This window comes from Citrus sinensis, chromosome 3 (genome assembly GCF_022201045.2).
Source record: "Citrus sinensis cultivar Valencia sweet orange chromosome 3, DVS_A1.0, whole genome shotgun sequence".
In the NCBI taxonomy this organism is placed as follows: domain Eukaryota; kingdom Viridiplantae; phylum Streptophyta; class Magnoliopsida; order Sapindales; family Rutaceae; genus Citrus; species Citrus sinensis.
The window spans coordinates 44344715-44366478 of NC_068558.1; the positions used below are offsets into that span (position 1 = coordinate 44344715).

The 21764-nt window shown below is 38.6% G+C and overlaps 4 protein-coding genes across 6 annotated transcripts; 3 read left to right on the forward strand and 1 right to left on the reverse strand.

Moving 5' to 3' along the window:
- Positions 1 to 1219: 1219 nt before the first annotated feature.
- LOC102625456 (EID1-like F-box protein 3) lies at positions 1220 to 2391 on the forward strand. The gene has a single exon (XM_006479697.4). It carries the CDS (start codon positions 1271 to 1273, stop codon positions 2159 to 2161), a length of 891 nt encoding a protein of 296 aa, XP_006479760.1. The 5' UTR covers positions 1220 to 1270; the 3' UTR covers positions 2162 to 2391.
- Positions 2392 to 5739: 3348 nt separating this feature from the next.
- On the forward strand, positions 5740 to 11494 carry LOC102625734 (CSC1-like protein At4g02900). Of its 2 annotated transcripts, XM_006479698.3 has the most exons (9): positions 5740 to 5863; positions 6558 to 6659; positions 6816 to 6932; positions 7086 to 7166; positions 8003 to 8343; positions 8953 to 9198; positions 9703 to 10027; positions 10861 to 11094; positions 11178 to 11494. In XM_006479698.3, exons 1-9 carry the CDS (start codon positions 5747 to 5749, stop codon positions 11412 to 11414), a joined length of 1800 nt encoding a protein of 599 aa, XP_006479761.2. In that variant the 5' UTR covers positions 5740 to 5746; the 3' UTR covers positions 11415 to 11494. The 2 variants fall into 2 exon arrangements, with proteins under 2 accessions (XP_006479761.2, XP_052293059.1); XM_052437099.1 differs by lacking the exon at positions 8953 to 9198.
- A 252-nt stretch (positions 11495 to 11746) lies between these two features.
- On the forward strand, positions 11747 to 15334 carry LOC102626207 (isoamylase 2, chloroplastic). Its single transcript, XM_006479700.4, has 2 exons — positions 11747 to 12361; positions 12521 to 15334. The coding sequence occupies exon 2, from the start codon at positions 12521 to 12523 to the stop codon at positions 15188 to 15190; it is 2670 nt and encodes an 889-aa protein (XP_006479763.1). The 5' UTR covers positions 11747 to 12361; the 3' UTR covers positions 15191 to 15334.
- A 399-nt stretch (positions 15335 to 15733) lies between these two features.
- LOC102626893 (protein PALE CRESS, chloroplastic) lies at positions 15734 to 20163 on the reverse strand. Of its 2 annotated transcripts, XM_006479703.4 has the most exons (7): positions 19969 to 20160; positions 19784 to 19851; positions 19116 to 19310; positions 18229 to 18315; positions 17617 to 17667; positions 16769 to 16948; positions 15734 to 16187 (listed from the first exon to the last, which is right to left on the reverse strand). In XM_006479703.4, the coding sequence occupies exons 1-7, from the start codon at positions 20084 to 20086 to the stop codon at positions 15954 to 15956; spliced, it is 933 nt and encodes a 310-aa protein (XP_006479766.1). In that variant the 5' UTR covers positions 20087 to 20160; the 3' UTR covers positions 15734 to 15953. The 2 variants fall into 2 exon arrangements, with proteins under 2 accessions (XP_006479766.1, XP_024954356.1); XM_025098588.2 differs by lacking the exon at positions 17617 to 17667 and having other exon boundaries at positions 19969 to 20163.
- Between the last annotated feature and the right edge of the window lie 1601 nt (positions 20164 to 21764).

The window sequence follows — 21764 nt, forward strand, 5'->3', positions numbered from 1 at the left end:
CGGAAAAACAACCAAAACAGCCGCGCCAACCGTGCCGTCATTCACCGGTTTCCGCCGCAATTTAGCCAGCACCACCGTAATCAATCCACTCCTCTCCACGAGCTCAACCTCTTTCGTTATTCCCCACCTCCGATTGACCAACCCATCGCCGGAATCTAAGCATCACCAAACAGTTACAACTTATCCCAAATTTCCGGCCAAAACGCCACCGTTTCCGACGAATCACAAACATCATCATGAACAACTTCAAGTTTTGGTGCGACGGGTGCCTGTCGCACCAAAACTTGGTGCGACAGGCACCCTGTCATCAGATTCATCCTCCGACTCAGATCAATAAGTTTGAAAATAACTCATGCCACGATGCCGATTAGTTTTGGTCCGTAAAGAAGGGTAATTTAGAGAGAAAGGCTTGTGTTTGGCTAATGTTGATAGAAAAAAGTTCAGAGGATTAGTTACAAAAATAACAAAATATTTATGGTTATTTTCGTAAATTTCCCATAAAATTTACAATCCATTAATTAATTATGAAATTGCCAATTTAAAATTTGCTTGGTTATGAAATCCAAGTGGAAAGAGTCGAGAGAGTGTCGGCGTCGAGTAAATGTATCATCACGCTCTTCAATGAAAGTGCCACAACGGGACAGAGTGATCATTACAACACGTCTCACTAATGACACATCGCCCGTTGTCTTTGCAGGCCCCCTAACTGACTCGCCTCGCCCGCTTTATTCTTTAATCTCTCCTTGCCTTTTTGGTCCATACCGTGACCACGTGCTGGCACATTGTTTAAACACCGTTATCTTTAAGTATATAAATAAAATAAGACTGCACCAATCTTTCCCAACAGTTGCCACGTGTCTCTCAGTTATTTGTTTAGATCTATTTGTTACATGATTAACCAGGATACTTGCAGCTGTGTCATTTCCGGAACTTAACTGCTACCGGACACGTGGAATCACAGATATTTTGGAGCGACGAAGAAAGATATTTCGTGATCTGAGACCGTGATGACACGTGGAGCTCGATCTCCCTACAGTCCAATAGCTGATGCAATTCCTCGATTCTCTTTTACTACATCTCTCCAGTACAAAACGGACACGCGTCCTGCACCAGTAGAAAGGTGACACGTGCCCCCGAATTGGGGCCAGGGTACCATGAGACTCAATTGCTTACACGACTCGTGTCTAAACATTCAGATTTTGATGCGCACAACCAGGCATATAATAATAAGAGCACGCAAACACAATCTCTATCTTCAGCATTGTCACCGATGAGTGGGAATGCGAACAAGAGACTCAGACCAAACCCACCAAGTCAAGTGCCCGAGTCAGGCGACTCGGGGATATTCAACGAGCGGATACTCCTACTCGTCTTCGAGTCCGTCGGATGGGACCTTCACATGCTCTGCTTAACCGCTTCTCTCGACCGCAAGCTTCGCGCCATCGCAGAACGACTGCTCTGGCGCAAGCTCTGTGAGTGTCGCGCCCCGCGCATGATTGAGACATTGGCTAACGGTGCGCCTAACGGTCGAATTAACGGCGGATGGCACGCGCTGGCCAAGCTGATGTTTCACTGTTGCGGTTGCGAGTCAACTCGTAATTTCAAAGTGAGTAAAGCTTCTCCAGCTCATTTTGTTCAAGCGTCTCGATTTTCTAAAACTTCTGGCCGTAGCTTTTTGACTAAAAAGTGCCGGGGGGATTTATTGTACGTGAGCGACCCGTGCGAGCATCCAATGGGTAATAAGGAGGATGATTTGGGGATTTTCCGAGGTGTATTTCGGGGATTTTTGAAATCGACGACTAGGGCGTGTTTGATCCGACGGCGAGTGGAGCTCGAGGAGAGGGTAAAATGTCCTTACTGTGGGGCCCGCGTTTGGAGTATGACTGCGGCTCGGCTTGTCCCCAAGAGCGCGGCTCGCAGGCTTGGGTCGCATGACGGCGGTTTGGAGTATTTTGTTTGTATAAATGGGCACTTGCACGGGTCTTGTTGGCTCGTTCCTCTATCATCCGAAGAAGATGCTTGTGACGAAGACGATGACGAAGATGGCGAAGACGGAGAGGACGGTGGTGATGATCCTGATGGGGCTTATGATCTTGATGATAATCATGAGCATCGGACGGTGATAAAGTGTGAACCTCATGTTGCATTTAGTGGGGTCTGACTGTTACTTGTTCTGTTGCGTTTTGGTTCCATTCCAATGTAATTTTGTGAATCCATTTTTGTAAATCTCACCTGAGTGGATCAAATTGTTGTAGCTTAAGTGCAGTATTAGGATTAGGCGATTAGCATATAGCCAATTAGCCATATCCATTTTTGTGCTAACGTGGAATTATTACACGTTTCGTTTCCGCATTTCGATGCTCTTGTGCAATTTAGCTTCTGATTCTCCTTCGTGTCCCGCTCACTTTGTTTTTTTAGAGGATTTCCCCCAACCACCCCCCCCCCTTCCCTTTTTTTAATATATTACGAGAACCTGAGATTTTATGATTGTCGGGCACCCTGCATGACTTGGACGGATCAGCGGCACTGTAGCTCATTAAGTCATTTTTTCCCCCCATCATTTGTTAAGTTTGAGGAGCGGACATTACTAATTAAATACAATATTATTATGGATCATCGGTTATTTAAATTAAAATTACCATAAATAATTTATAAATGAGTAATGATACAGTTACAAATTCTTGTATAAATTTATTTTGTACAAACTGATGTGTCATAATAAAATTGATTGAATTAAATATCACTTTGCCCACATGATTTATTTTTATTAATTTATATTTTCATTCAACTAATGAATTAATGCCACGACAGTTTGTACAAAATAAGTTTGTATAAGAATTTATGGTTGTATCATTACTCTTTATAAATTGTAGCTTGACCCAAAAAAAAAAAAAAATTGTCTCATGCATAGCATACTAGTTAGAAATTAAAACTCCTCTGTTTCCAACTATGTAAGAGATATTTTAATCTCATATCTCTTATTTCAACCTGATATATTAATTAAATTAACTAGCATTCCTAAACATGATAATAAGGTCATGAATACATCTGATTGCCGAAATTGAACGTAGCTGAATCCTAAAATTTATACAATCAATATCTTTTTAATTCTATCGATTTGATGCAAAGGTCAGGAACAACATATTTATAAGATTTAACAAGTGCTAACTTTAGTTTTAATATTATCATTTAAAAAAATTGGATTTCATATATAGTAAAATCTCGTTATAATCATAATGTTAGATTATAATGTTTCTTAAGATGGGATTTAAAAAAAAATTATATTTTAAATAAATATTACTATATGTAGGTAAGTTTCTTAAAATGAGATTTAAAAAAAATTATAACGTTTTTTAAGACAGAACGTAAAAAAATTATAACTTACAATAATTTTGAGTTTATTTTTATTTATAAGTAATCTAAAACAGAATCATAATGAAAATGACAACATAAAAATTATTTATATACACAATATTACTCTGGAGGGGTTTTACTATAAATGCCAGATCCAGGTACTTAGTTCGCACGCTGCAAATTGCAAATACTGGGTAAAATCACCGAATTGAATCCCCCGCTGACACCCGTCAACACACAAACAATATACTGTAAACTGATGAGGAGACAAGAAGCGAGGGGGCAATTTCGTCAAACAAATCATTCAAATAATTGGCGTCGTTGCTAATTATAGCTTGCAAAAACAGGACCCGTTTCCGTGCATGTTGCCGCCATTACATCCGATGGGAGTCGCATACATTTCTCCAGGTTTTTAACAAATACAAGAAAACTCATCCAACCAACATAACAAAATCCCTTTTCTTTTTCTTTTTTTTAAACTTTATTTTACATATTCAAATACTCAAAAGCCAGACATTTTCAGGTATATGTTTTATATGTTTCTCCCTCGCGAATTTACAATCAAAGAACTTTCGCTAATTGATTATGCGTTCATGGTTTTTGCTTTTGACATATAGAGAAATGTTTAGGATTTTGAACCAATGAATGCAGATATCTCATTAATCATTATGATGATGAATTTCCTCTGCCACCTGACTTTTACGTTCTTCTTTTGTGTACAATGTAGAATCTTGTATGGCCGTTACATTTACGTGAGGAATTACAGTATTAAATTTGGATATTTTGGTTCTTGATTTTTCTTAAGAAGACGACTTCGTTTCCTTTGAATTACAACTCTACAACTGAAATATCACCGAAATGGCTCAAAACTCAAAATTGTGGTATCTAATTGCAGATGTAATTTTGATCTTACAATCTTTTTTATTTTTTTAATTCATTTTAATGCAATGTCATTCTGTTTAGGCGCCATGGCTTTGCCATCATATGGTTGAGCTGGAGCGGTGCATGTCAATTCTTGATTTCTGATTAATGGGATACTCTTAATTATAAACGTCTAAATAATAATACTGTTGGAATGACAGTCATATGAATGTTGCTGCTGTCAACTGTCTTTAAAAATATTTGACATGTTTTTCACTTGTCCGTCACCGTTTGCTGCAGTACACCAATAATTTCAAAGGAAGGAGATGGCCAATCTAAAAGATATAGGGGTTTCAGCGGCTATTAATCTCCTCTCTGCTTTTGCATTTCTTGTGGTATTTGCAATTTTACGAATTCAACCGGTAAATGATAGAGTCTACTTCCCAAAATGGTATCGTAAGGGAGTAAGAAGCAGCCCAACACACTCTGGAACCTTTGCCAACAAATTTGTTAACTTAGACTTGAGAACATACTTAAGGTTCTTGAACTGGATGCCCGATGCTCTCAAAATGCCAGAATCCGAGCTTGTTGATCACGCGGGATTGGATTCTGTTGCATACCTCCGGATTTATCTCCTTGGGTTTGTTTTCTGTCTTGCCTTCTCCCATTTACTCTACTGTACATGAACTCGTTGCCCTTTTTTTTTTCGGACTACCAGATTATGCCTCTGCCTTGTTCTTTTAAATTGACTTGTTGATGTATCTACAATATCGTGTTCCTGAATCAAATAGAAAGTGTTCAAAGCTAATATGGCCATATGGACAGATGTCCATGTGTAAACATCTCTGCACACTGTTTACTTTCTCTTTTATGTTGTTTTATGTAGATTGAATATCTGACATGAATGACACTTCTAATTTTCAGCTTAAAAATCTTTGTCCCGCTAGCTATTCTTGCTTTTGTGGTTTTGGTGCCCATCAATTGGACGGGGAAGACATTAGAGCACGCTACAAATGTGTCATTCAGTGATATCGACAAGCTGTCAATATCCAACATCCCAGCTGGATCGAAAAGGTCAAAATTGGTTTATTGTCTCTCTTCTATAGATTTATTGTTTCTGTTTTTTTTTTTTCACTTTGTATGAAAAAATCTCATTTGCTTTTTTTTTTTTTTTTTGTTGAAAAAATATATTGATAGAATTTAAATTGGAATATAGTGTACTTGGAGCTTGACCTCTATTGGTATTGTCAGTTATCTTGCTTACTGAAATGGCAATTCAATCTTTGCATGATATCGTAAAAGCAAGGTGCTAGAGATTAAGTAGCCGAGTTTATAAATATCACTCAGGAAGTAACTCCCAGAATGTATGATCTTTAAGCTGTGACTATGTATAACAAGAGTTGTTAGACCTGAGAATCTATTCATGTTTTTTGTTTTCATGTTGAATACATTCTTACGTTGTTATAATGAGTTCACATTCTTGTATGACAGCCTTTTTTAATTACTTTTCAGGCTATATGCACATACGATTATGTCCTATGTCTTCACATTGTGGGCATTCTATGTGCTGCGAAATGAGTATAAGATGATAGCAGATATGAGGCTGCGATTTCTAGCATCTCAAAATCGGCGCCCTGATCAATTCACAGTGAGTTTATCAGATACGTTTTAGTTAAACCATTTCTCTGTTTCTCCAGTGTGTTTGTACATATAATCTTACCATGACTAGTATGTTTCAGAAATATAATGGAACATATGCCATGTTTGACAACACTTAATCATCTAAGAAGGAATCTTGTTTGAGAAACGAGATACATTTTCTGACTGGTAGTATTATCTGGACTGTAATTGAAGGCAGATATATGCTGTGAGATTAGCGTCTTCTATGTACGGACGAGCCAAGCTATGATGAAGTCAACTATTTTCAGTGCTTGGGCAGGATAAATAATTGAAAATTTTTATGTGAAACTGCCGATGCCCATCACAGAACTAGTCTTACATATAGAAATTACACAATGATGTACAGTTTCAAACATTAATTGCATATAACTACAATAGATCCCTTCCCAAACTGATGATCAAAGAAAAGAATGAGAAATGAACTTTAGGGCTTGTCTGAACTTCAGGTTCTAATAGATGAATAAAACTCAGCTTCTCGATCATAAATTATGCAAGCTATCTTCATAAAAAAATAGTAAGTCTTGCTGTTCTCTCCTAAATTAGATTTTTGTCACTCCTAATTTTTCTTATTTTTCTTTGGGGCCATCTTTCACTGTTAGAGGTAGCTTCTCCTTATAGTTTGATCATCGTTTGCCATAGATTGATTTTTACATCATTGGCAGGTTCTTGTGAGAAACATTCCTCCCGATCCAGATGAATCAGTTAGTGAGCATGTTCAACATTTCTTCTGCGTGAATCATCCCGATCATTATCTTACTCATCAGGTATTTCTTTTAATAGCTGTTTTGGTTAGGAACTCGACTCATGTTCTAGCAGCGTGTACTGCTGTGAAAAACTAAATACTCACCTTTCATGTTTCAAGCTTTTCATATAATCCACTTCACAAATTGCACTGAATATTCACCTTGCCAAATTTCTAGGTCGTCTACAATGCAAACAAGCTCGCTCAATTGGTTGAAAACAAGAAGAGTTTGCGAAATTGGTTAACCTACTACAAAAATACTTACGAGAGAACTTCAAAGAAGCCAACCACAAAGGTTTCCAACTGCATGAAAAACTTTTAATTGTCTTTTGTTGCTCTATGTTTCTTTCATAGCGGGGTCTACCTAATTTGTTCGGTATAAATCATTTTGTATATAATCATTGATTTAAAAGTATTTACTTTGCCATCTCATTGTCTACATATATAGACAGGTTTCTGGGGACTTTGGGGGACTCGAGTGGATGCAATTGACTATTATACTGCTGAGATTAACAAGTTAACTGAAGAAGTAAGTTTTGATACGTTACAATAAAGGTTTCATCATTTCGTTAGCTACTTCTATGAAGCATTTTCCTTCTGCTTACGAACATATCTTTATTATTCTTATGGCCACAGTTGCTCTTATTGTTCTTGTGATGGGCTATATTTTAAGAACTTGGTAAAGACTCTGGCTGTTTAACATAGATCCCTTCCCTTTTTCCCCCCCCCCCCCCCCCTAATTCACAGTTCATGTGATAATTTTACCTGACCGTAGATTTAAGAAGAGGTGACAATTGATGTAGCATTCTCTGTGTTGATTCCCCATATGATATCTGAGTGAAATTCAGGCAATCTCCCAGCTCCATATTAAATATGACAATTAAAATTAAGGGTGACTGAACAAATGGTTACGTAGAATAACCCAGGGATTGTGTCATGGGCAGAGGGATGTGCAGGTAGTTTATAGGCTTGAACTTTCTATCCAAGGAAAAGCTAATAGAACCTCAGCATAGGTGAACAGCTAAAACGCATACAGGTTCTAAAGCTATTCAAGATAGTATTTTATGGAAATCATAAAATATTCTGAACATAAGTATTTTTCAAATGGGATGATTCAGGAGTGCATAGGATAGAATAGGAAGATTTGCTCAATTAGATAAGAGTTGCATCAATCAGAAACAGAGAAAGCAACAGTTGAAGGTCGCATCTATTCTGAACTTTCAGCTTGTAGGGGGTTATTCCACATATTTCGCCTGTTTTTATATTTGAAAAAATGTAAATTAAATAACCCAAAATAATAACATGACTAAACATGCCCTACAGGGGACTATTTTGTCTGAAATTTTACAATGACTTATTTCGCAGGAGAACGCAGAGAGAGAAAAGGTCATAAGTGATGCCAATTCTATAATTCCAGCAGCATTTGTTTCATTCAAATCCCGATGGGGGGCGGCAGTCTGTGCTCAAACTCAGCAATCACGTAACCCTACAATTTGGTTGACAAACTGGGCTCCTGAGCCACGTGACATTTTTTGGGATAATCTGTCAATACCTTATGTTGAGCTGACCATCCGGAGATTGCTCATGGCTGTTTCTCTATTTGCCTTAATTTTCTTTTTCATGATCCCTATAGCATTTGTCCAATCCCTTGCCAACATTGAGGGGATCCAAAAGGTTTTACCTTTCCTGAAGCCATTGATAGATTTGTAAGTTTTTCCTTCCGTCTATTACTTAAAAGCTTTTATATTGCATGCAGTATTTGTTTCTTTTATTTACGGGACCACGTATGTAAAATGCTACAAGTCCTTGAGAGCATCCCTGTGTTTTATCTTGTCTTTACTTTTCCATTCACCAACTCCTGAGAAGAATGGACATATTAAATTTTAGAAATGATCTTCAATATGATGAGGGTAATTCAGGAAATTTAACTTTTCCCTTTACCCTTTTGAGCAATGCTTGAATTCTGGTGGCAACTGTTATAAAGGTTCTGATTTACTAAGATGAAAAGGAAATTTAGATTCTAGCAGTGCTTCAATCTTGAGCAGGAATGGTTTGATGATGAAACCAGGCAAACTTATGCACAGATTAATATTAATTAAACTGGATTTATTGGGAAAAAGCAAAGGACAGAGACAGCAAAGTTTACTTGGAGAAAGTGATTGAGCTTGTGATAATGATGTCCGCTACTTCTAGTCATGGGATGGTTATAATGATGGATGGCTAGTTTTTTGACCGCCTTCCCCCTGTATTGCTGACAGTTTTCATGTTTGGGATGGTCGGAGTTTTTAATTGTAGAATTTTTAGTTTTCCTGCAGTGGGTTTGTGAAGTCATTTATTCAAGGGTTTCTTCCTGGAATCGCTCTGAAGATATTTCTTATTTTACTTCCACTAATTCTCATGACCATGTCCAAGATAGAAGGATTTACATCACTCTCATCATTGGAGAAGAGATCGGCTGGGAAGTATTATTTGTTCATACTTTTCAATGTGTTTCTGGGAAGCATTGTTACAGGAACAGCACTCCAGCAGCTTAATACTTTTCTTAATGAGCCCCCGACAGAGTATGTTGCTTTACCAGTCTGTTTATCACAATCATTTAACCTAAAGGAAACTGTGTTTACCATTATCTACATGTTACTCACTCTAAGTTATAGAAAAACACTTCCAGAATCCTCCTTAATGCATGAAACTATGCATGATTACTTAAAACAGTGGTCCAGAAATTATCTTGTCCTCAATTTTTCTCTTGCAATCTCTAAAGAAAAATGAGATGCATTGAGCACCATATTCTCTTTAAACAAAGACAATTTTTTTTTTTTTTAAAAAGTTGGTTTTCTGCAGAGAATTAGGCTTGCAAACTTTTGGTGGGTGCTAAACTTCTATGCTTTTAATTGTTACTCTGCAAAGATGTTTATGACTTAAATCTCCAAGAATCAACGATGTGTTGTCGAAATTTCAGTGCCATAGCATTTCTCTTGGTGTTCCATGTCACAAGCTATTATGCACTGTCAGTGATTTCCTTGTTCCAATGAAGGCAATTAACATGAGCTTGTATTGCTTTTCAGGATTCCAAAAACTTTCGGGGTTTCCATTCCAATGAAAGCCACTTTCTTCATTACATATACGATGGTTGATGGTTGGGCTGGAATTGCTGCTGAGATCATCAGATTGGTACCATTAGTAATATTCCACCTGAAGAACACATTTTTGGTTAAGACAGACCAAGACAGGGATGAGGCAATGGATCCTGGTTACTTGAGATTTGGGACAAATGAACCTCGGATCCAGTTCTATATCTTGCTGGGACTCGTATATGCTCCTGTCACACCCATACTTCTTCCTTTCATCATCGTCTTCTTTGCCTTTTCCTATGTGGTATTTCGTCATCAGGTACCTAAATAAGGTTCAGTTTTACATTTTCATCTTTCAATAAGTTTGTCTGTATATCTCTCCCTCCCTCCTATATGTGAAAAAACCTATAGGTAACATGTTAAGGTTCCTTTGCTCCACATGGCTTAGTTGAGTATTTCTCATGGTAACTGATATGGCTCTGTTCAGAATACTTTCTGTCTTTGCTTATGCACCTTTGACTCATTCATAGATTTTCATTATCTCAGTTATTTATTGTGAATCAATGCATGCATAATTTTTTCCACACATGATTGATGGTATGCTGCCATACTTATTCATTAATCAGTTAGCTAGGTTACTTTAAACATGTTGACGTAAAAATATTCCATCTGACCTCTCTTTATCTTTCTTTCTGAGAGGAACATCATATTCAATAAAATCTTTAAATATATTGAAAAAAAGGGGGATGAATCAATCTAAAAGAAAAGAAAAATGTTTGTTTCGGGTTCATTCTAGTAGATTTATTATCTAGAAAAGTATCTTACTCTCCTTGTCAAATGGTCATGTATCAATAAAGGGCATGACATATTCATGTTGGGCAGATATGGGTGGTGATCATATAGGTGTGTTCAGGGAACTAGTCGTACTATTGCCACTAGGTATTGACAAATTCTCCCGGTTGGTAACATTTTTTTTCTTGAAAATCCTCTAATATATATATATATATATATATATATATATATATATATATTTCAATTTCAAAAAAATAAAATAAAATGAATTGCTTGTATTTGGATGAAAACAAAAAGTGAGGATGTTGAATGTTGATGGTTGACTCTATGTACACATTTGCTGGTGCTGCTTGTTGTAAGGTTATCAATGTATACGACCAAATATATGAGAGTGGAGCTGCATTCTGGCCTGATGTGCATCGGCGTATAATAATAAATCTAATAATATCTCAACTTCTATTGATGGGATTGTTGAGCACAAGGAAAGCTGACAAGTCAACGCCATTGCTGATCCTGCTTCCAGTTATAACCATATGGTTTCATGTGTACTGCAAGGGTCGTTTCGAGCCTGCATTTGTGACGTTCCCATTACAGGTTTGTTGGAATATTTGTATTCGGGGTTATTTGGGTGGCGAATATATGATGTTTGTTTTCTGAGAAATGAAAGCTGAATGCAGGAGGCAATGGTGAAGGATACACTTGAACGGGCTACAGAACCAAACCTCAACTTGAGAACCTATCTCCAGGATGCGTACGTGCACCCTGTTTTCAAGGGGATTCAGGAGCAGAATCCGCCGGCGGTTGAGGAGGAGGAGGATAGCAGCCCACTTGTTGCAACGAAGAGGAGGAATTGGAATGCTAGTAAAAATGAGTCTGATGCCAGTTCTAAAGCTGGAAGTGGTACTGGTCAGTGAGAGAGTGAGAGAGAGAGATTATTATTGTACATGCATATTACATATACATGTGAAAGAGAAATGGAGGAAGAATCACACAACTCCGCTGCTGGCCTAGCTTTATTCATCAACAAGAAAAAAATTGTTTTTATTTTTATTTTTGCCCGTGAATTAAAAAAAGAAAAAAGAAAAAAAGAACACGTTTCACATGCAAAGATCAGCTTAAATTAAATTAAATTTATTTATTTTTATTGCTGCTGGGCAAGGGATAGTGTCAAGAAAGGAAATTATAAATAAATAGACGGGCGATCTCAAATCAGAGTTGTTGACTGATGATGAGGACTCCCACTGGCTGGGAGAGCTGTTTTTAGGGATGACGATGGACACCTCCGGTTTGTTAATACCAAACTTAATAATCCAATTAAAATATAGAAAATTGAAACAAAAAAAATGTACAAGTACTAATGGACGGTCTGTATTAATTAAGTATAGTGATATAATCGGATTATCAAAAAAAAAATATAAAAGTAATGAAAGAAAAGAAAAGAAAATCTGAAACGCGTCGTTTTGGGTCTCTCGATCAGTCGATCTCTTGCAGATTTTGTATTTTTCAATTTTCAAACACTCCCGTTCCCGTCCCGTCGCAAAGTTTAAGCAGCCAATCTGTCTGTCTCGGTCTGTCTGTCTGTCTGTATTGTGAATACCGAACAGGCTTCGTCAGTAAAATGCTGCGTTGTGCGGTCCAAAGCGAACACCAATTTATTTTATTTACTTTGAAAAGAAAACAAATTAGACGGTAAGTGTGAGTGTGTGTGTGTGTGTGTGTGTGTGTTGTAATCTTATTAGCTTGGAGTCGGTTTCGCACATTGTTGGCCTCTGCCACTTGCTTTCAATAATTTCATCGAACATCACACATTCATCAGCTCAGCTGGCTTTTTCAACTGATCAGATCAAAATCATCAAATGACGTAAGTTCCATTCTCTATTGTTGATTGGTGCACTGGTGGCGTACTGATTTTGACTAATTTATACATCCTTCAATCGAATTGATTTATCTTTGTATTTGGCAAGTTCTTTCTTTCTTAAGGGTTTTTATTTCTGCTAAATCTCTGCTTTTACAACAATAGATGGCAACTCTCGCTCCATCACTTGCATTTCGGCCCTGTTGTTTCAACTGTGGGGCCGTGGAATCATCACCACCCTCAAAATTATGTGCTGCCTCTGCCTCTGCCTCGCATTATGTTTTTAAATCGAAATGTACACGAAGGCCTGCCAGGCTGGAAGTGGAAAAGACGCTTTCCGCACAAGTTTGTCAGAATGCCGTGACAACTCGTCCTGATTTCAGAGCGTGTGCTTCTTCATCTCGAGTTTCTGTTGACGAAACTCAGCCCGTCTTTACTCCGACTACTGAAGTTGATGAGCTTCAGAAGGTGTCCACTTATCTATTTAGGACTGACCTCGGCGGTCTGGTGAGTGTTTCTGTTGGCGAGAAAAATGTTAATTATGCAGTCACTATTGATGTTTCTTCATTGCAAACAACTCGAGGTGGCCACAAGTTGGTGCTCATCTGGGGTGTCTACACTTCTGACTCGTCGTCTTATATGCATCTGGGCTCTCAATGTTTTACTCCAGATGCCAAAACCGGGAGCATTGAAACCCCATTTACACCGACTTCTTTTGATACTTTTGCCCTTGAATTGGGGTTTGAGGCAAAACAAACTCCCTTTTATCTCTCTTTCTTGTTGAAATCTCCTTTACGTGATGGTTCGGGTGATTTTGAAATCAGGAATCATCTGAGTGCAAAGTTTTGTGTGCCAGTTGGTTTGAATGCCGGTGTACCATCTCCTATGGGTCTCTCCTTCTCCATTGATGGTTCCTTGAATTTTGCTATCTTTTCAAGAAATGCACAAGGCGTGGTTCTATGCTTGTACGACGACACTACAGCAGATAGACCTGCTTTAGAGCTTGATCTTGATCCATATATCAATCGATCTGGAGACATCTGGCATGCCTCGATGGAAAGTACCTGGAACTTTGTCAGCTATGGCTATCGGTTCAAGGGAAGCTTCAGTCAGGGAGATGGGTATAAGTCTCATCTGGAAAGTGTTCTTCTGGATCCATATGCTAAAATTATTGTGAATTCTATTCCTAACCATCACGACTTGGGCTTGCCACCAAAGTATCTTGGACGATTATGCAAGGAACCTGATTTTGACTGGGGTGGCGATGTTCATCTAAACTTACCAATGGAAAAATTAGTGGTTTACCGGTTGAATGTCATGCGTTTTTCGGAGCACAAGTCTAGTAAGCTTCCTCCTGATATAGCAGGGACCTTCTCTGGTGTAACTGAGAAGGTGCACCATTTGAAGGATCTTGGCGTAAATGCAATCTTATTGGAGCCAATATTATCATTTGATGAACAGAAAGGGCCATATTTTCCACGTCATTTCTTCTCACCAACAAAACTACACGGGCCTTCTCGTGGTTCTATATCTGCCATTAATTCAATGAAGGAGATGGTGAAGAAGTTGCATGCCAATGGAATAGAGGTCTTATTGGAAGTTGTCTTTACCCGTACGGCTGATGGTGCACTACAAGGAATTGATGATTCATCCTATTACTATGCGCATAGAGGTGAGGGCATAGAAACCACTAATGTTTTGAATTGTAACTATCCCACAGTTCAACAGATGATTTTAAATAGTCTTAGGCATTGGGTGACTGAGTTTCACATTGATGGTTTCTGTTTCATAAATGCTTCATCTCTGTTGAGAGGGTTTCATGGTGAATATTTGTCCCGCCCTCCATTGATTGAAGCAATTGCGTTTGATCCCCTACTCTCAAAGGCCAAACTCATTGCGGATTATTGGGACCCACATGGTGTGGCACCAAAGGACACTCGCTTTCCTCATTGGAAGAGATGGGCAGAGCTAAATACTAATTTTTGTAATGATGTGAGGAACTTTTTTAGAGGTGAGGGTCTTCTTAGTGACCTGGCCACTCGACTTTGTGGGAGTGGGGATATCTTTTCAGATGGGCGAGGGCCTGCATTTTCTTTCAATTATATTGCCAGGAACACAGGACTTCCCCTGGTAGATCTGGTCAGCTTCAGTGGTGGTGGACTAGCTTCAGAATTAAGTTGGAATTGTGGAGAAGAAGGACCTACAACTAAAACTGCTGTTCTTGAAAGACGACTCAAGCAAATTCGCAATTTTCTCTTTGTTTTGTATGTTTCACTGGGTGTTCCCATCCTAAATATGGGGGATGAATGTGGCCAGTCTTCTTGGGGTTCCCCTTCATATGCTGACAGAAAACCTTTCGATTGGAATGCTCTGGCAACAGGTTTTGGCATTCAGATCACAGAGTTCATCTCATTTTTGAGTTCATTCAGACTGAAACGAAGTGACCTTCTTGAACAGCGGAACTTTTTGAAAGAAGAAAATATTGATTGGCATGGAAGCGACCATTCTCCTCCTAGATGGGAAGATCCGGACTGCAAATTCCTGGCCATGAGGTTGAAGGTTGACAAGGCAGAGAGCCAGTTAAGCTCTGAGTCGTCTCAAACAAAAGGTGATCTATATATTGCCTGCAACGCAGCTGACCATTCTGAAAGTGTTGTTTTACCCCCACCTCCAGAAGGGATGACATGGCATCATCTAGTTGACACAGCTCTTCCATTCCCTGGGTTCTTCTCAACTGAAGGTAAGCCTGTTCTTGAGCAGATGGCGGGATTGTATACTTACGAAATGAAGCCTTACAGTTGCACTCTATTTGAAGCAAGCAATGGAAACGATTAAAGTCTTCTCCAATTGTTAGTTTCTCAATGCCTTCTGGTTAAAAAAGAAAAAAGAAAAAAAAGAAAGAAATAAAACAAGAAAAAGATGTAGCTGTTTTCTGTACAAAATTGTTTGTAATAAAAATGTCACAAGTATAGTGAATCAGGCAGGGTGCGGTAACAAGGCAATTGACACTCAAGCGAACAGCGGTCAGTTTTCAATTTGTCTTTGAATAAGGCCCTTCATTTGTTAAATTTTTATTATTTCTATGGAAAACAAAAAAATGGTCGATCTCTGAAACACTGTTTGATGGGTTGTCTAATCATGTGTAAGTTTTTGGCAAATAACATAGCGGGGCAGATTTTCGATTGGGGCCTTCGATTATTTGCGCAGAATCGGATCTACAGTCAGTTGAATTTCTTAACGATTCTCAAATCATTAAAATATAAAGCGCAATATTGGAAACATACTTGTAAACTGGGCTCTTCGAAAAGGAATAATGACTCTTACCCGCTAGGCCCCCTCACCTCAAAACGGGAAATGTTAACTGAAAAATGGCCGCCATGAACAGAAGAAGATCGTACATTTGTATTTACAAAATCTGTAAATTAAATGGTACAAAATTCTAATACAAAAATAAAAGTGCCATATGGCGAATACAATAAAATAAATTCCATTAAGTGCTAAGATCTTCACTACATAGAACTCTATATAGACAGCACTGTAAAGCTAAGAAATGAACCGGGTGCCGAATTAAGGACCTGCATCTTCTCTCCCAAGATTATTACCACTTCAAATTAATGGCCAGGTCTAGCAGAGCTTCAACTTGGCGTATGGTTTTTTGCTTCTCTTGTTGCTTCAACCTTCTGGCAACAGATTCAGGATCAAGCCCTTCTGCAGTTTGTGCTTCATTTTGTTCCAATCTAACCTCTTTTAACAATGCGTCTACTTCTCTGACGAAATCTACTCTCAGAAGAACATCATCTACTTCAGGGGGTGGTGGCAGTGGTCCTTGATGCTGCATACAGATCAAGGGAGTCATTGTAGTCCTTTTAATTGCAAAAGAAAATTCATATGCATTTTTAGTACGCGAATTAATAAGATTAACTACTTAAAATTTGGAAAAATTACAGTATGGTGATATTTACTTTGAAACAGTCACTACTGTACAAGCACACAAAAAAAAAATAATAATAACAATAATAATAATAAAAATTTAACCACGTCCTAAATAGCTGCAAAATTCATAGTTATTTCCCTCATCATTCTTGTTATTTTCTAATATTATTAATATTAAGTATTAATCACCAGACTATCTAATGCTGCAGTTCCATAATATAAAAATGGCTGATGATTTTGTGACACAAGGAATATTACCAATAAGAAGCGAATTAGCACCTACTCGAACGGTTCACTCTCAGTTTAAGGAAAGCAGAAGTCTAAACCAGTAATCCAATTGAATTGACAAGAAGCCAGGAAATCCTGTCTACCATGTAGGGTCCTTAAAAATATTTTGATATTGTACGTGTGTACCTTCAAGCAGGTCTATTTCGTAATCACAGACATATAAAGCACACAGACAGCATAAATGCAGCATACCTTATCAATGTCAAACCCAGCTGGTGCAAGAATGGTAAATGGATCCTCTCGTGGAAATGTATCAACCATATGTTTCTTACATTCTTTCAGCCACCCTTCATCATCAAAACCATCATGCATGTTCAATAGATCATTGAGCAGTCTCATGGCAGGAGTGGCCTCCCTTTTCAAAATCTCAGTCTAAAATTTCAAGTGAACTTTAAATCATCTCATTCTTTTCCAATAAACATAAGGAACAAAGAATCTAGAAATTCAAATAATTAAAGAAAAAAAGAGTAGAAAAGCAAAATTTCATGTCTAACATGTGCTAGGCTGGAATAAGCAGGAAATATATAGCATGTAGAACAATTTGTATAAGTTGATAAAATACCATGAATGTGTAACTTTCTTTTTCCAATTTTATCTTTTATTGAAAGAATAAAGCCTAGAAAACTTTCAACCCAGTCCTGCAGTTTATACCATAAAGTAAAAATGGACAGTCAATAAAATATCAAAGGTTTAAAAAAAAAAAGACTGCATCACTTTAACCAACAGATATTTGTTTTAAGACAAATCAACAGGGATCTAATAGATCAAATTTATTGTTTAATAGTTATTTTGCTTCATGGATTTTGATAAATGGAGGCAGACACTTCAAAGTGCAGAGATACCATACAAAATTGACATCAACACATGCAGAAAACTGAGAGAAGAAAAAATAGATCAGTCTAACCAAAATCAGTCAATTAGCCTAGAACAATTTGAATTATGTATAGGAATTTTTCAAAACTTGAAGGAAGTTTAAAATCCATTTGCAAGCCCATTCATTGGGAGTAACAACTTTCTCACATAGTGCATCTAGTGCATACCTCAACCCTTCTGTAAAGCAGATCGAGACTTCTTATTGCATCCTTTTCTTCCTGGAAGAATGTGACACACACACACACACACACACATCAATAAGATAAATGTGAGAGTGGTATCAATCATCACACTATCCTCTTAAGGTAGTTATGGAAATCAACTTTAAAGATCCAACTGATCACATATGGTAGCAAATAACTTACAGATCTACTTAATGAAATATATATGCATTCACGCAAGTCGATATGTATGAAAACAACCAATCAGGGATTAAAATTTTCATCTCCTATTTAACACATATTTTGAATTTCAATTCCCAAATATGACTTTCAAAGTATATAAATCAACTTGTTTACACTTGTGCACAAAAAATCCTTTCTGTATTTATAAAATCTTTGATCATAAGATGCATTAATATGGAAAAACCATAAGCATCAATCATAATGACTGGCAGCATCGGCATATAGGATGCCATCATTTATATTAGCTCAGAGAAAAGATCAATAAATTTGCCTCAAAGGAAAGAGGAATGTGGAAGAAGGACCAGGTAATGAACAATAAGCCGACACATGGTAAAGATACTACCAACTTCTTTCAATAATAGCACACCAACTTACATCACGTCGGGCAAGATCAAGGCGATTCCATATAACCATAAGAACAAGTTCAGTGAGTTCTCCTCTTTCAGCAGTTTCTTCAATTCTCTGCATGGAACGAAGTCCTAACATCAATTATCTAACATAAGTGCTTTTACCTAAAATCAACAACCCAGAAGATCCATGGGAATGCATGACATAAAGGAAAATGAAACAGAGAATCTCAGAGAAATACTTGAAATTATGTATAAGTAATAGTGGAGACTAGATAAGTACAAGACATTTCCAAAGAACTTCACTTCAGAAAATATCCTATCAACTTCTGTGTGCAGAAAAAAAGCACATTTTTCAGATAGAAAAGATGAGTTGCCAGAAATTCTGGTGCAAAAGCATGTGAAATATGGTGTCTTCTCAAGGTTCAAGAACATTCCTTTGCTTTCCATATACTGACAGAATTATCATTTCTCATATCCCCAGAAGTCAAATAGCTCATGAATTTCTAATTCACACTTCTGAGCAAGGTATTTGTTCCACTTAGGGTGTTCAATCATGAAGCAACTTTACATATAACATGAACCTCAGTTTGATATTTGCACCCTTAACACAAAGCCTTTGATTTTAGATAATAAGTTGGAATGCAGGTGTGTTGAGGGAAGCCGCTACAGCTACCCAGTTGAAAGAGTCCAAACCGTCTAGCTAAAAGATACCTAATTACAAGGATCTGGTATGCAAGAACAAGGTCTACAAGGATCTGGTATGCAAGAACAAGGTCTACAAGGATCTGGGAGGCACCTTTGATGATCAAAAGGCTCATCTTCTTAAAAACTTAATTTGAGGGGTAAAAGAAAAAAAGAAAAAAAGAAAAAAAGAAAAAGAGAATGGCAATTCCAGTGAATTGGACTCTGTACCTCTTCCACCTCTTCTTCAGCTCTGATAAAGCTAGAAACTAGTTTTCTCGCATTTCTTACATCCTCTTCAGGATATCCCTTCAACCGCATGCCAATATCTCGGTACTCTTCAATTTTCCTTCGCTCTTCTTCATCTTCCTCTTGACGTCTTCGATGCAACTCCTTAGTCTTTTCTCGTCGTTGAGCTTGCCATTCCTGGCCAATCAAGGTTAGAATCATGAAAAATACTGAAACATCGATTTAATGAATTACAATCAATACTGAAAGTACTGTAAATAAATAATAACAAATAAATTTTCTTTTATGGAACTAGGGAATCATTATAAATACAGCTACATGACAAACGAACTCATTCACGTAAGAGCCGAATGTGACATGCCATTCCCAGTTTTCTAAAATTAGACCAGCCATGTGGAATCAAATCAAACTCCAAATGTTAGCGCAAAGTGAGTTGCTTCGTATTACTAGGTGAAAAATCCAAGCAACTCCATTAACAGAAGCACTGAATCCAAACTCAAATGTCATAGTAGTTGATTAATAACACCAAACATATAGAGTAGAATACCCAACAATCAGACGGTAATAATCCTAAAAGAAGGAAGAAACCCAGAAATAAAATAAATAAAGAAAGCAAGCGAGATATGAAATGAGCGTATTTGGACACTCACATCATCGTAGTACTCGGGCGGCATGCCTTCTAAAAGCGTTTCTTCTTTGTCCGTGCACCTCCTTAAAACTGCGAACTCAATTATTTAAAAAAAAAAAACAAACGCACCCCAAAAAAAAAAAAAAAAGACAGAGAAACACAAAGAAAGCAACAGGAAGTTTATGTGTATTGAGTTAAGGAACTAACCTACGCCATGTAGGGCTTTAGTCTTGAAAAATGATATACGCTCGTTCACGTTAGCTTTTAGTAAACATGGCGATGGCACAAGAGGTGCGCATGTTAGCGGGAAAACTTTTGCCTCCATTTTTGTCTTCGACAGGGGGAAAAAGGCCAAAAATAAAAAATAAAACCAAAGCGAAGTAAGTGAGAGAGAGAGCGCCGCGGTCAGGATATGGACTGGAGAGTGTGAGAGCATGACGTGTCGGTTAAAGATTAAGATTTTACGACCGGTCGTTTCACCTTGCAAGTACCCAATGAATTCTGCAAGTACCAAATTGCCCTTACCTCTTGATCAGGAAGCACACCATAAGAGGAAAGGAAGAGCGTACAAAATAATATTTTATTAATAATAAAGAGAATTGCATGAACAGCAGACTCTGCATTCTGACAGCACAGCCCAAAATGATCTTAGCGGGTTGGGAAATTTACAAAACAAGCCAAAAAAAAAGGTATTTTTCAACTTTAACCTCTTAAATTTTTTTCTTTCAACATTAGCCAAATTACCAAATTGTAGACGAAATTACCCTCCTCATTCTCACGTTTCCCTCAAGTAAATTCCTTCCTCTCTCACCAAAATCTCATCACCGGAAGTTCTATAGATTGTCGGCGGCGGCGTACATCGGCAGCGGAGGAAGTTGTTGGCACTTGAAAGAAGCTAAATCACGTTGAAAATCTTCGGAGATCTCCAAATTCAAAGAAAAAAATTGAAAACCCTAGGTGAGTTGTTATTGCCGTTTTTCTTGTTGTTGTTGTTGTTGCTGTTGTTGTTTGGGATGTTGTTGTTGTTTGGGTTGTTGTTGTTGTTTGGGATGTTGTTGTTGTTGGTGGTGTTTTAATGGCGGTGGTGGGTGAGATGCATGTGGGAAAGGGAAGAGAAGAGAAAGGGGGGAAGCCAACTCGCTCGCTCGCGCAGCGCGCATCTCGCGTGCGACATGCGCTGCGTCGCACACGAGATGCGTGCGGCGTGCGCACCTCGCGCGCGCGAGATGGGCATGCCGCGCGCATCTCGCGTGCGACATGCGCATGTCGCGTGCACGAGGTGCACACGCCGCGCGCATCTCGTGTGCGACGCCGCGCGCATCTCGTGTGCGACGCCGCGCGCATCTCGTGTGCGACGCAGCGCATGTCGCACGCGAGATGCGCGCTGCACGCCCATCTCGCGCGCGCGATGTGCGCACGCCGCGCGCATCTCGCGTGCGACAGGCGCATGTCGCGCGCGCGAGGTGCGAACGCCGCGCACATCTCGTGTACGACAGGCGCTGCGTCGCACGCGAGATGCGCACGTTGCGCCCATCTCGCGCGCGAGGGCGCGGCCTCGCTCGAGCGAGTTGCGCTAGGCTCGCGCAAGGGAAGCCAAGCGCGCGCGAGTTGCGTGCAGGCAAGCAGCTCGCGCGCGCTTGGCTTCCCTCGCGCGAACCTGTCGCACCAAGAGGCAGTGCGCAGTGTTGCCTTAATTTTTATTTCTTTTGTTCATAATTTTTTTAATGTGTGATACTTTTAACTTGGACCAGATAAATGGGCAAATCAAAATTAGCATTGCATAACCCACCCGGACTGATTAAAGAACCGGGAATGATGAAAATACCTTATGTTGATCACTTCCCTAGGCGTATCACGAGTATGTGCAAATTAGATGTCGTTGTTAATGCCATCTGGGAAAAATTAACAAGGCAATAGTTGAAGCTATTCAAAGACGATATATTTGGGCATTTCCTATAGTGCCGGAGCTATCCGTTCAGTGGCGTGATTGTGCACAATATATT